At 37.8% G+C, this 13,331-nt stretch overlaps 1 protein-coding gene across 2 annotated transcripts in view; it reads right to left on the bottom strand.

Moving 5' to 3' along the window:
• TNKS (tankyrase, TRF1-interacting ankyrin-related ADP-ribose polymerase) overlaps window positions 1-13,331 on the bottom strand; it is a 220,893-nt gene that overhangs the window by 198,104 nt on the left and 9,458 nt on the right. The window contains exons 1-2 of one of the 2 annotated variants that reach the window (XM_011942811.1): window positions 6,442-6,849; window positions 3,366-3,590 (exon numbers count right to left, since the gene is read on the bottom strand). In XM_011942811.1, coding sequence (XP_011798201.1) covers window positions 3,366-3,552 — 187 coding nt within the window. In that variant the 5' untranslated portion in view covers window positions 3,553-3,590; window positions 6,442-6,849. Of the gene's footprint in view, window positions 1-3,365; window positions 3,591-6,441; window positions 6,850-13,331 lie in introns of those variants that run through there. The other variant, XM_011942810.1, reaches the window with a different exon arrangement.

The raw sequence follows: 13,331 nt of genomic DNA, 5'->3' as shown, positions 1-13,331 counted from the left end.
CTTGAGCCACCGCGTCCGGCCAACTCCCAGATCTTGTATCAGACTCCATGAAAGGTATGCTTATAATTTGCTTTTAAAATGAAATTCTCAAGCACTAACAGTCTCAAAACAGTCTCAAAAAACCATACAGGCTGGGCACAGTGACTCACGCTCAGCTACTTGGGAGGCTGAGGCAGGAGAATCACCTGAACCCAGAAGGCGGAGGTTGCAGTGTGCCGAGATCAAGGCACAGCACTCCAGCCTGGTGACACAGCAAGACTCTGTCTCAAAAAAGAAAAAAAATTCACATAGCATATATTCAGAAAAGCTATTTATTTTAGTGTTTTTGGAGACTATATTCGAAGGGCAGAGAGAAGCAAAGATAAATGTGTAAGTTCTAAAGGCAGAAAATGTGTTGATTTCTGAGGTAAATTCAATTCAACATTATAGTATAAAAACTTTCAACATTCCTAAGACCTCAGTCTTAAATAGTTTAATTATACAAGCATTTCAAGTTGATTTAAAAAATAATCTCAGTTTGAATTTTCTTCTTTTTGATGGTAAAAAGCATCTATGAAAGAAACACATGGGTTCAAGATTTCTAAATGGACATTTTCTTTTTTTTTTTTGAGACGGAGTCTCGCCCTGTAGCCCAGGCTGGAGTGCAGTGGCACCATCTCGGCTCACTGCAAGCTCCGCCTCCTGGGTTCACACCATTCTCCTGCTTCAGCCTCCCAAGTAGCTGGAACTACAGGTGCCCACCACCACACCCGGCTAATTTTTTTACATTTTTAGTAGAGACGGGGTTTCACTGTGTTAGCCAGGATGGTCTTGAGCTCCTGACCTCATGATCCACCCATCTCAGCCTCCTAAAGTGCTGGGATTACAGACATGAGCCACCGCCCCCGGCCCTAAATGGACATTTTTAAGAAATGTCAATAAAGGACAAACAGAGGAAATGGGAATTCTACACTACTCAGTAGCATAATTCAGGCTAAGATTTTAGCACCAACAATAATAATAGTAATTAATAATGGCAATTAACATTCAATGAATGTGCACTCTACCTGGTACTCTTCTAAATATTTTACATGTACTAGCTTATCCTCTCAGGAACACTGTGAAGAATAGTATTCCCACTTTCCATATAAGACAGAGTTGTCAAGAAGCGGCCCATGGCCTCACAAAGCTAGAAACTGGTAGGGTCAGGGCATAAGCCTGGAGCATGTGCTTTATAGCAATCTGCCCTGATGTCTCCCATACGCTGGTGGTCATGTGGCTTGCCTGGGCTCTAGCTTTTTAAAAATATCAAATGTGCTTGCTATTCTACCCCACATCCAGAGATATGATTAATCTTTATAAAAATCAGGTCAGTATTTCATCATCTAGACAAAAACCTTTTAAAAATCAATTTTGAATACTAATCTCTCAAAAACTATTACTCCAGCAAAAGGAAAAAAAAAAAGCTTCCAATTTTTTTTTAATCCAGCTGTCCCAAAGTAGAACTCTACCTTACAGAGAAAAACCTCAGAATTCCTTAACCATATTCAAAATCCAGAAAGTAAGATATATAAGCTATTACAGGTTTCAGTGAACCTGAGAATAAACCTCCTAAGAGGTTTCTGAAAGCTAATTAAGTATACCAGGGTTTACAACCAATTTTGACTCCCATAATAACTATGATACATACTTTAATAGCAACTATATCCTCATTTATATTTTGAGTATAATTTCAAAGGTGCCCTTCCCCTTCCCTCAACTTTTATAAGGCACAAGAACTTAAACAGAAGGAAGACAATATGTGCCAAAGCCTACTGAGAATTGAGGAAGTAGAGTGCTGCAGGGATCCATTCATTAAAAATTCAAGCCCGATATCTAGTCCTTTATTTCAATAGAACCTCGATAAAAAGAGCATTTGCATTATGGACTTTTAAAAGAGGGATTAAGAGGAGGAGGACAGAAATACTAATTTCAATAAGACATTCAAAAGACTAATAAAATGAAAACTTCGGAGGTAGAGGCGGGAAAACAGAAGACTGAAGACTGGAAAGGATAATATTTTAACCAAGTGAGAACAGTATAAAATTCTGACTAATGACTGAGAAAAATCCAGTGGCTGTGACAACAAGGTGAAGCAAGAAGCAGTGACAGCAGAGAAGCTGAAAGTCTAGAAGACTATGTAGGAAATACATTCCAAGCTCAATAATACTTATCGTTTACAAAAGCAAGGAACTTAAGAGGCTTTGCAGTCAGAGAGAGGATGTTGAAAGTTGAAGCTTCTCAAGGTAGTTTTATGTAATGACTTGGTCCAGGATGTGGCTACGTTAGTGAGAGACTCAGGAGGAAATGGGAGAGTCAACTGAAACTGGAAAATGTGAAAAAACGGAAAGGAGGGGATATTCAAAGGTCATGTTAGTGGTGCTGAAGTAACAAAGGATAATGACAGAGAATGTGATTTTTTAAAAAATAGTTTGTCAGGCATTGCAATAATTTGAGGAATATTGAAAAATATATTAGAAGCTGCAATAGACGGCTATGAGGAGGGAATAATCTTAAGCATTATTAAGCACCACCACTATATCTTTTAAAATGACATATCTATTTTAGTTGCATCATTAAAGAACTGATTATGCTAAAGTGGATGACATCTGGGAAGACAATTATGTAAATCAGCCTGCCATGGCTAAACAAACATCCACTATCTCAAGTATCAAGCAACAGATGACACACTCAACAGAAATTGTACTTGCCCTCTAGAAGCTTACTTTAGATTTCAAAAGAAAAAATTGTATATACAGCAAAGCAAAATGTGAATATATATATGAGAGAACAAAATGCTAATTGAATACAGCTTCATTTCATCTAGACACCTAAAATGATTGAAAAGTCCAATTTGTTTGAAATTGCTTTTTCTCATGACTGTGGCACATGTTGAAAATATTAAGTTCTGAACTACTGTATTCAAAACACTCAAAACCCCGTATAAGGGGGAACTACTGTACTAGATGAGTTTCCTTTAATCAACCTCAAGTGTTCAACTGTCATCCAACTCAGTAGAATTTGTACTTTATAATGGCTGTGATTGATGGTAAGATAGAAAATGTCCAGTCTTTAAAACAGACTGTAAATTAACTAAATCTGAACAGTAATCCATCAAAATTGAGTTTCACATCAGCTGGCATTTGACTGCATTTGGAAAGTTAATGTTGTGAATCTTCCCCTAAGTAACTTCAGATTACCATCTATTTACCTTTTGATGGAAAAGAACTGCTTCTAGAAGAAGCAATAAACCCCTCCTTACCTATTCTGAGGAAACACTATTTATACTACAAAAAAAAAACAATAAACCTTTATTTAAAATTCAGATATTATCAAATGATACTTACCAATGCACACATCGATTTTCCCTTTAATAGCAGCTTCATGCAGAGGTGTATAGTTCCAGTTATCCCTGGCATTTGGATCAGCTCCTTGGCACAATAACAGACTCACAACCTCAGCATGGCCAAAAGAACAGGCATTATGAAGCGGGATGAGACCTCCATCATCACGAGCATGGACATTAGCACCCATCTGTAGTAAGTGTTCTACAACATCCTTCCTTCCAAAACCTAAAAAGAAAGGGAAAAATGTCTTGTATATAGATTTGATTTTGTAAAAAGAACCATTAGAGTATCTGTAACAATATCAACAAGAATGAACAACTGAAGTACTGCACTCTATAGCAAATGGAGTAAAACAAAAGAAACATTCGCTTCATTCAAACTGACTCATTTCACAGAATTTAGAACTAAGGAAGCTCTTCCTTTAGTCTTTGGGCTTTTCATTCAAAAACACGTTTTCTAAACACTTAATATGTGCTGTACAACAGTGCTAGGAACACAGAATAAATATGACAAGACTTGTCCAGGAACTCACTTTCCCCTCATGCTTCACAAGACAAAACTGTATATAGAAACTCATCTCTACATTCATAGAAACAAAGGTTATTTAAATACTGCTGGTAGGCCAGGTACAGTGGCTCACACCCTCACAGCACCATGTGAGGCCGGGGTGGGTGGATCACCTGAGGTCAGGAGTTCAAGACCAGCCTGGCCAACATGGTAAAACCCCATCTCTACTAAAAATACAAAAATTAGCGAGGTGTGGTGGCAGGCGCCTGTAATCCCAGTTACTTGGGAGGCTGAGGCACGAGAATCACTTGAACCTGGGAGGCGGAGGTGGCAGTGAGCTGAGATCATACCACTGCATTCCAGCCAGGGCAATAGTGCAAGACTGCATCTCAATAAAATAAAATAAAATATAAATAAATACATACATACATACTGGCGATAACCGAATCTAAGACAAATCACAATGCACAGCACTTTATTAGGGAAATTGGGGGTGAATGTATAGGTATGAGAAATACGTGGTGAATGCTTAGTCAAAGGGAATTTTGAAAAGGAAGAAGTAAAGATGATGCCAAAATATCTATTCTTGGGGCTAGTGGTCAAACAATATGAAATGGGTGGTGAACTGAAACAATTCAAGCTTGAATTCATTGAGTTTGAGGAAACAATACGGCAAATGAGTGGGAATACAAGCACTTGGGAATATAAAACCAGAATTTTATAAGAAGTATCAGTTTTCAGACAAAAATGGGGGTTTGGGGGAGTCAGAGTCTCAAGCAGTCTAAGGATGAGGCAAACACTTAGAAAGGTAAGAAATATTAAGAAAGTACAACATCATGGAAGTCAAGGAACAACAACATTACGCAAAGTCCAGTATCATGAGGATTTAATGAGATCAATGGAGAAAATTAAATATATGAATACAGTTGGACTCTCTCCCTCAATCCTAGTCCCCTCTTTGCTTCCCCAGAGATACTATTACATAAATTCAGTTTGTTTTATCATGCTTATTATATACTTTTCAATGTGTGTTTTTAAACACTTGTGTTTATGTATTTATATTTTATACATTTCATGTTATTTATATATTATGTATTTCATATTCTATGTGATTAGAATATGTTTCATATATTCACATTATTATTGTCAATATCATATGGTTCAATTTATATTAGTGGAAGGTTGATAACCATAATCCATCCTACTGGCTGATACGGTTTGGCTCTGTGTCCCTATCCAAATCTCATTTTGAATTGGAATCCCCGTGTATTGCAGGAGGGGCCGGGCAGGAAGTGATTGGATCATGGGGGTGGTTTCTAATAGTTTAGCACCATCCCCCTAGTGCTGTCACATGAGTGAATTCTCATGACATCCAGAGGTTTAAAAGTGGGTGGCAACCGGGAGATGGAGCTTGCAGTGAGATCACCCCACTGTACTCCAGCCTAGGCAACAGAGCGACACTCCATCTCAAAAAAAAAAAAGGGGAGAGGGATGGCACCTCCCTCTTTCTGCTGTCTCTCTCCTGCCCTGCCATGGTAAGTCATGCTTGCTTCCCATTTGCTTTCTGCCATTATTGTAAATATCCTGAGGCCTCCTCCCACCCAAGTTTCCTGTAGCCTGCAAAACTATGAGTCAATTAAAACTCTTTCATTCATAAAATTTATATCATAAATTACCCAGTCTCAGGTAGTTCTTTATAGCAGTGTGAGAATGAACTAATCCACTGGCCAACAGAAAGACTCGATTTTGCTCAGGCTCAATTTTGCTTGGGAATTGGGCAGGAAATAATATACTAAGAGAAAGCCAGCCCTTCCCCAGTCCAGGGAAGGAATTCTAATTAAGTCAATCAGGTAATTTCACTCTGCTCTGCCAGTGACCGGCAATGAGGACAGATGGGAAAATCTAGAAGCTTCTGGAAATATTTTTCTCTCTTCTACACCTCCTACAGAAGGTGTGGGAGGAAGAGTGCCCTTTCTCCTCCTCTTCCCCTTCCTCCCAACAGTTAGAAAATTCAAGAGAATTATTTTTTTTTAAGCAGGCATAGAACGCTTACTATGTTCACAGAACTGAAACCAACTCCTGAATTTCCTACCTCTACACTTCTTATCAAGCAGTAAAATAAATGTCCTTAGGCTTTAAGTCAGCTGAAGTTTTAAAATACTCATAGTTAAACCCGTGCAAATTGATATAAGCATCTGTTCCTATGTTTACTAAGTATTCACATTTCACCTCTTGTCAGTTCATTGTCTTGGCCATTTTCCTTTGGGCTGTTTGTCTTTTTCTTATGATTCTGCAAGCGTTCTTTACATATTCTAAACATTAATCTTTTCCTACATGGATTGTGCTTTATATATAAAATTTAAGGAAAACTTTCCGATTCCTATACTGTTCCTACATTTCATCTAGATTATAATTCTTTCACATTTAGATATTTAATTAACTTCTAACTATGGTGTGAGTTAAAATTTTTATTTTTATTTTTCCTTTTCTTTTTGGTTAGTCAGTTTGTCTATTTGTTAGTTTAACTTTAAGATAAGTCTAGATATCTAGTAGGGTAGAATTGACCCACCTTGTTCCTCTTAAAAAATTACCAGCTGGGCGCGGTGGCTCACGCCTGTAATCCCAGCACTTTGGGAGGCCGAGACGGGCGGATCATGAGGTCAGGAGAGCGAGACCATCCTGGCTAACACGCTGAAACCCCGTCTCTACTAAAAATACAAAAAATTAGCCGGGCGTGGTGGCGGACCCCTGTAGTCCCAGCTACTCATGAGGCTGAGGCAGGAGAATGGTGTGAACCCGGGAGGCGGAGCTTGCAGTGAGCTGAGCACTCCACTGTACTCCAGCCTGGGCGACAGAGCCAGACTCCGTCTCAAAAAAACAAACAAACAAAAAAAGAAAATGGAGAGATTCACTTGTCTCACACAATTTGTCAAGACAAAGGCAATCCCAGCACACATAGCAGTTTATCAACGGTATTAGGAGCTCCTTAGAATCTTTCCACTCTGACATTCTTAGCATCTCCACTTGCTTGTTACCTCACAGTCACAAGAGTGCTGTATCTCCAAGCCTCATATCTAGGTTCTCAGACAAGGGAGAGTGAGTAAAGGGTTGGGGGCGAGGGGTGGGGGCGAGAGCTTTCTCTCTTGACTTTTTTATTATTAAGGAAGAAATCGCATCTCCAGATACTTTCATATATAGTTCACTGGCCAAAAATCTGTCATCTGTCCAGCTACCAAAAAAATTAAAAAGGCTAAAAAATCAAGTCTTTTATAGCCAGACACACTACTGCCTTGAACGAAATCTAAGATCTGTTAGTGAAGAATTAGAAGAAAATAAATTTGGGGTACATAACCAACAGTATTCGTAACAGCTTTGTAAGTCAAGGGTAAGAAGACTGGATTTCATTATAAGTACGTGGGAAACCATTTATTAAGGAAATTACTTGATTCTATTTAAATCTTAAAAGGATCATCTGTCAGCTATGTGAAATACAGACTGAAGTGAAGAGCAAAATCAGAGGGACTAGTCAAGAAAAATTCTGCAGTAGTCTGGGCAAGAATTGATAGTGGGTTGGAAAAAAAGAGTGAAAGTATAGCTGGGTCAAAGAAGAAAGAAACGGATAGGTTTTAAAGCAAAGATGACTGGCTCTCAGGTTTCTAGCTTAAGCAACTCTATTTTTAGAGGCGCCAGTTGAGGAAGGGTCAGGCAAAGCAGGTAGCAACAAGAAGTACCCCGATGAACTACTTTTCCCGAACGACTATATCAAGTAATATAATGTGTAAATTTCAGCACATTCTTTTCCCCAAACAGTTCATGAGAAATAATGACACTATATTACATATTCAAAGCAATTTAAAAATATAGTATGTGGTGTGCTGGCAGTGAGGAAACACAAATTCCTAACACACAGCCAAATCCCAATATACTTAACAATTTTCCTTATTCTAACAGTAAAGAGGTGATTAAGGCCTTTCAAAAATATTTCAATATCAAATTTAAGGTCACTGGTATCTATTCCCCATTCCCTTATGTTCAGCATTTTAAACCTGCCTAAAATTAAAGCTTCCACAGAACAATGATGGCCAATATTAAATCATATAACTGACAACTATGACTTCTGAAATTGAATAAAAGATAAAAATCTCAGGTGTTCGGAGTATTTTAAACTGACGTTATTATCTATGGCAGCAAAATCACATCTTAAAGTCATTTTTCCCCTAACTGGACTGTCAGCAAAAGTCCAACCACTGTATATCACTTGAACTATTAATCTTTTAACCTACACTTACATACCAAATGAGAACATTTATATTACATCTCCCATGCTTTTTAAGTGAAAAATATCCCATTACACCCAAAAGATAAAGTAACTGTAAACTAAGTTTGGGGTTGTCTAGAAAAATAACTCATGGAACTCTCTCATATATATCTATTTTCCTAAATTAAATTTAATTTAGCCTCAAGTTGCCTCCTTACATATTTTACGTTAGGCCTAAAGGTTTCTTCATACATACATCTAACTGGATATGTAAACTGAATGTAACCTATTCTTGTACCAATCACGAGGATTCACATAAAGGCAGCTAAATGTTCAAACTGTGTTCACATAAGGCAAACAATAAGCTGTAAGCAATCAAGCTCCTTCTATACCTTACTTTTGTCTTCTGTACATCACTTACCTTTCCTATCCATAATTGTTACCTGACCATGTAGCAGCCCCGGAATTACTCTGAACCTATTCTGGCTCTGGAGGTTGCTTGATTCATGAATCATTCTTTGCTCAATTAAACTGTTAAATTTAATTTGACTAAGGTTTTTCTTTTAATACCCGACATAAATGATATCAGAGAAGCTGAGTTGGGAAAGATAAAAAGGCACTTGGTGACAAATGTGACTTGTTCATCATTATCTTTAGAAACATTAGGAAAAACTAGAATCTAAAATATGAGAATGGCTTGCTATATATATATAATATGAATATTACTTTCCCTATCTTAAGTATTATCAATCCACTTTCATCCAAAATAAAAGGCAAAACAAAAATTCTTAACAATGAAAATATTGCTTTCAATGAAACAAAATTCAGCTATGACACATTTACGCAATAGCTATGAGTTTTAAAAAACGGTTTTTCCTGGCCAACAGACTTGCCATTCACTAGTTGAACACTAGCAGTTCAGACACTTATGAGTTCTCTAAAGACCCACTAAACACGGTAATTCACAATTTTGCTAAACTAAAAATCTGAATGACAACTGTATTTTGGCTGATGTGTAGGAGGCAACCTCAAAATTATAGAGGGGTATACATAGCACAACAGCCCCATCTCAACGTGACCTTCTAGTTCTACTCACTTTCTTGTACAGGTCTATCTTCTAAAGTTCTTCAAAGTTTTCTGTTTTACTGTATTTCATGGAGAAAATGTATCTGCTATAGTGAATAGTCCCAAAACTAGGAATTAGGGAAAGACTTGTGACATGAAATGGAAGACAACTCCCTGAGAGAAAACATAAGAGAGAGAGAGGATGGGAAGAGAGGAAATATTATAGAAATAATTACAAGACTTCCAATAATTAAAGGAAGAAGTAAAAGTTCAGATTAATACAGTCATGGAGTGCCAAACAGCATGGACAGTTTGTAGCAAAGTCTAACAACAATAAAGGCTATAGTCTTTCAGAAAGAAAATGAATCAGCTAAAAACAAAAAACAATCAGTTGACTGAAGTCAACCTTAACTATGAGAAAAGATATTTTGATACTTAATTTCATATATAGCTAACTTTATTTCCATGTAAAAGTGAAATTAAAATAATCTCAGACATGCAAAATCTCTAAGGTGAACACAGAAAGATCCTGGTTAAAAATATTCATGACAAAAATGAATTCAGTAGTAAGTGTGTGAGCATGTGTCTATATATCATGAATTAACTCAGTACAAATCTATCCTCTCTCAAGACTTAACACTGACTAATAATCACCCTAACAAATAATTACAATATAGGGTTACAAAGAAAACCAAGTCTGGAATAGAGAGCTTCCCTAATAAAGGGATATTTTGAGCTAAGATCTGAGGAATAAGCAATTTACCAGACAAAAGGATAGGAATAAATGTTCCAAACAGAGTAAGGCACAGTAAATCAAGAGGTGAGAAACTCTTTATATTCAAATACCTAAAAAAGTTCAGAATGGTTCAAACAGAGAGAAAGAAATAAGAGACTAAAAATGGCAGCAACATGGAATCAGCCGGGCGCGATGGCTCACGCCTGTAATCCCAGCACTTTGGGAGGCCAAGGTGGGCGGATCACAAGGTCAGGAGATCGAGACCATCCTGGCTAACACGGTGAAACCCCATCTCTACTAAAAATATTAAAAACTAGCCAGTGGTAGTTTGGTAGTGGTGGTAGGCGCCTGTAGTCCCAGCTACTCGGGAGGCTGAGGCAGGAGAATGTCGTAAACCCAGGAGGCAGAGCTCGCAGTGAGCCGAGACGGCGCCACTGCACTCCAGCCAGGGCGACAGAGCGAGACTCCGTCGCAAAAAAAAAAAAAGCCAAACTGAAATCAACTAACTTTCTGCCACAGAAATCATGAAGAGAAGCAGATCATCCCTCAAAACCAATACAGTATATCCAAAGTACAAGTCCTTTATTTTACGTATGTCAGCGTGAAGACTAAGACCATTACCAAAGCGACATAATTCAAATTTCTGCTACATGAACTTAGATACAGGTTAAGAAAACTGCTAAGTATAGATAGATACCTATATATACATCAATCTTGGCAGCCAAAAGGGAAAAAAGGCTGCAAAGATTCTGGAAATTCTGCGGAGAGCTTTTGGTCTAGCTTCCTCAAATCCAACATAGAATTGGTTGCAGAGATTACTCTGAAGGCCGCAGTAGGGGGGCAAAGGTTAACCATAGGACAATGAATGAATCACAGTAACTAGACATCAAATGAAAATGCAGCAAAATGTCCCTGAACATCATTTTTTAAAAAGAAAATCTACCTCTATTTTAATGGTTGATTTGTATTTATTTATTTAAGAGACAGGGTCTTGCTCTATTGCCCAGGCTGGAGTGCAGTGGCATGATCATAGCGCACTGCAACCTTGACTTCCGGTGCTCAAGCGATCCTCCCACCTCCGCCACCCTAGTAGCTGGGGCTACAGGCGTCCCACCACACTGGGTACACGGCAGATGCATGTGACAGCAATGATCTGACCTGAGCATACCCTGAGAATGACACTGTATGGCAGATGCACCTGAATGTGTGGTCACAGTTCCAAGCTAGGGAATCCGAGAGTGGTCAACCTGGAGATCCATTCCTTATCTACAAGGGACACTGAGCTCCAAGTCCATCCTGTGGAATGGAACATGGGCCATACTGAGGATTGAGGCGCTTCGTTTTGGGTTAAAGGTTGCCAAGTGGAGGTTGTTGGGGGAGGCTGTTAAGTGAAAATACTGTATTAACTGCATGCTCTTTGCAAGCAGTTGGTGATTCTACCCATCCTAATGCCACTGGGCCATGTGGTAATTCTGTCCACCACACCAGCAATGGACTGGTGGTTCTGCCCAGCCCACGCGACTGGAATCTCTCCCCTGTATTTTAGCCCCCAGGACACATTATGTTTCATTCATTGGCTCAGGGTCTCTTTTTTGGCCTCTGGAACCTGGTGCTATCCCCATCACAGTCAGTAGGGGTACAGCACAACATCCGGCCAGCTTTTTAATTTTTTTTGTAGAGACGGGGATCTCGCTTTATTGCTGAGGGTGGTCTCAAACTCCTGGGCTCAAGTGAACCTCCCACCTTGGACTCCCAAAGTGCTGGGATTACAAGTGAGCCATCACACCCAGCCTGAGTTTATTATTCAATAAATGGTTCAAAAAAACTCTGGCACCTGCTTAGAAAAGAACAATTTTTAAAATATTTACCTCTAAATGTATCGCAAAAGAAATTTAAAATAGATCAAGGTGTAAAATGTCAAAATGAAACCATAACAAAATTAAGTGGACAGTTCCATGATTTCAGGATAGAGGAAGCAATAGAAGAAAAAAAACAAAATTTAAGGCAACAGATTTGAAAAGTTTATAGATTTTAAAAAATGCTTTTTAAGGCAACAGATTTCAAAAGCTTACAGATAAAATTTTAAAACAAGCCAGGAAAATATTCGCAATGACTTTAACAAAGCACAGATAACAAAGACACCAAAAGGCAAAAGAAAAAAAGAATAGGAAGAGATACAATGCCAAAAAGTAAATGCCAATTGTCTTTTAAAAGTAAAACAGTGACCTAAGAATCACAAATTTACTAAGTATTGGTTTTATCAAACAACTAAAATGTTTTCAATGTTGACGTTTAGAGACATGTACAAAAATGTTCATAGAAGCACTATTTATAATAGAACACACATAAAAACCACCCAAATACTCAACAGTAGAATGGGTAAGTAGTGGTATATTCACACAACAGAATTCTATACACAATGAAAATGAACAAACAACAACTATATAAGATAGATGAATCTCCCACAAAATAGTACTGACTATATAGTATCATTTATCACAAGTTCAAAACAGACAAAAATCTGAGTGGTAGAGGGGTAATGACTCAAAAGACACAGGACAGGAGCTTATGGATTGCAGAGAATGTTCTGATTCTTGAGCAGGGCGCTAGTTACCCAGGTGTATTCACTTTGTAAAAATTCAACTCCCTATGCACTTCAGATTTGTACATGCTATGGAGCTATGTCCCCACTAAGAAACTATGGTAATAGCTGATGTTGTCCAGGGTGTGATGACAGGAATTATTAGAATATTTTAGGAAACCAAGTGGTATTCGTTCCCAATGATAAAATCTGAGCTTTCAAGGAAATATTAGAATTCTGTAATACTTGCAACTGTCGCTATAAGCTGAACAGTTTCCCAATTCTAAAATACTTTTCTGATGAGATTGGTGGTAATATTAACAATTATGCTTATTATTTTTATTAAAAAGTAAAAATGTGTCAACATTTGGAATATCTGCATAGCTTCAAGAACCAGTATTTTCTAAATGACCAAGCACAGGTATACCTATTTCTGGATTCTAACAATGAATTCTAACATAGCAGAAGCATAAAAAAATTCACTGATTTGGCTTCAGATTCTACATTGCACCTACCCCTTAGGAAACTACTACTTATCAAGTGAGGGTGTAGAATCAAAGAGAAAAAATGCAAAATTATCTGACAATGTTATTAAAATATTTCTTCTTTTTCCAACAGCATTTTCTGTTTGAAGCAGGATTTTCTTCATATACTCTAACCCAAACAATACACCACGATTGGCAGGTAGAAGCAGATGAGAATTAGCTCTCTCCTATTAAGTCAGACATTAAAGGGACTTGCAAAGTGTAAAATAATGCCTCTTCTCATTATTTGCTTTAGAAAATTGCTTTTCATTAAGAATGATGTTTACACACATAT

The sequence above is a fragment of the Colobus angolensis genome, unplaced genomic scaffold (genome assembly GCF_000951035.1).
Source record: "Colobus angolensis palliatus isolate OR3802 unplaced genomic scaffold, Cang.pa_1.0 Scaffold210, whole genome shotgun sequence".
NCBI classification, from domain to species: domain Eukaryota; kingdom Metazoa; phylum Chordata; class Mammalia; order Primates; family Cercopithecidae; genus Colobus; species Colobus angolensis.
The sequence above is the reverse complement of the archived record's forward strand: the minus strand, read 5'-3'. Positions and strand labels throughout refer to the sequence as shown.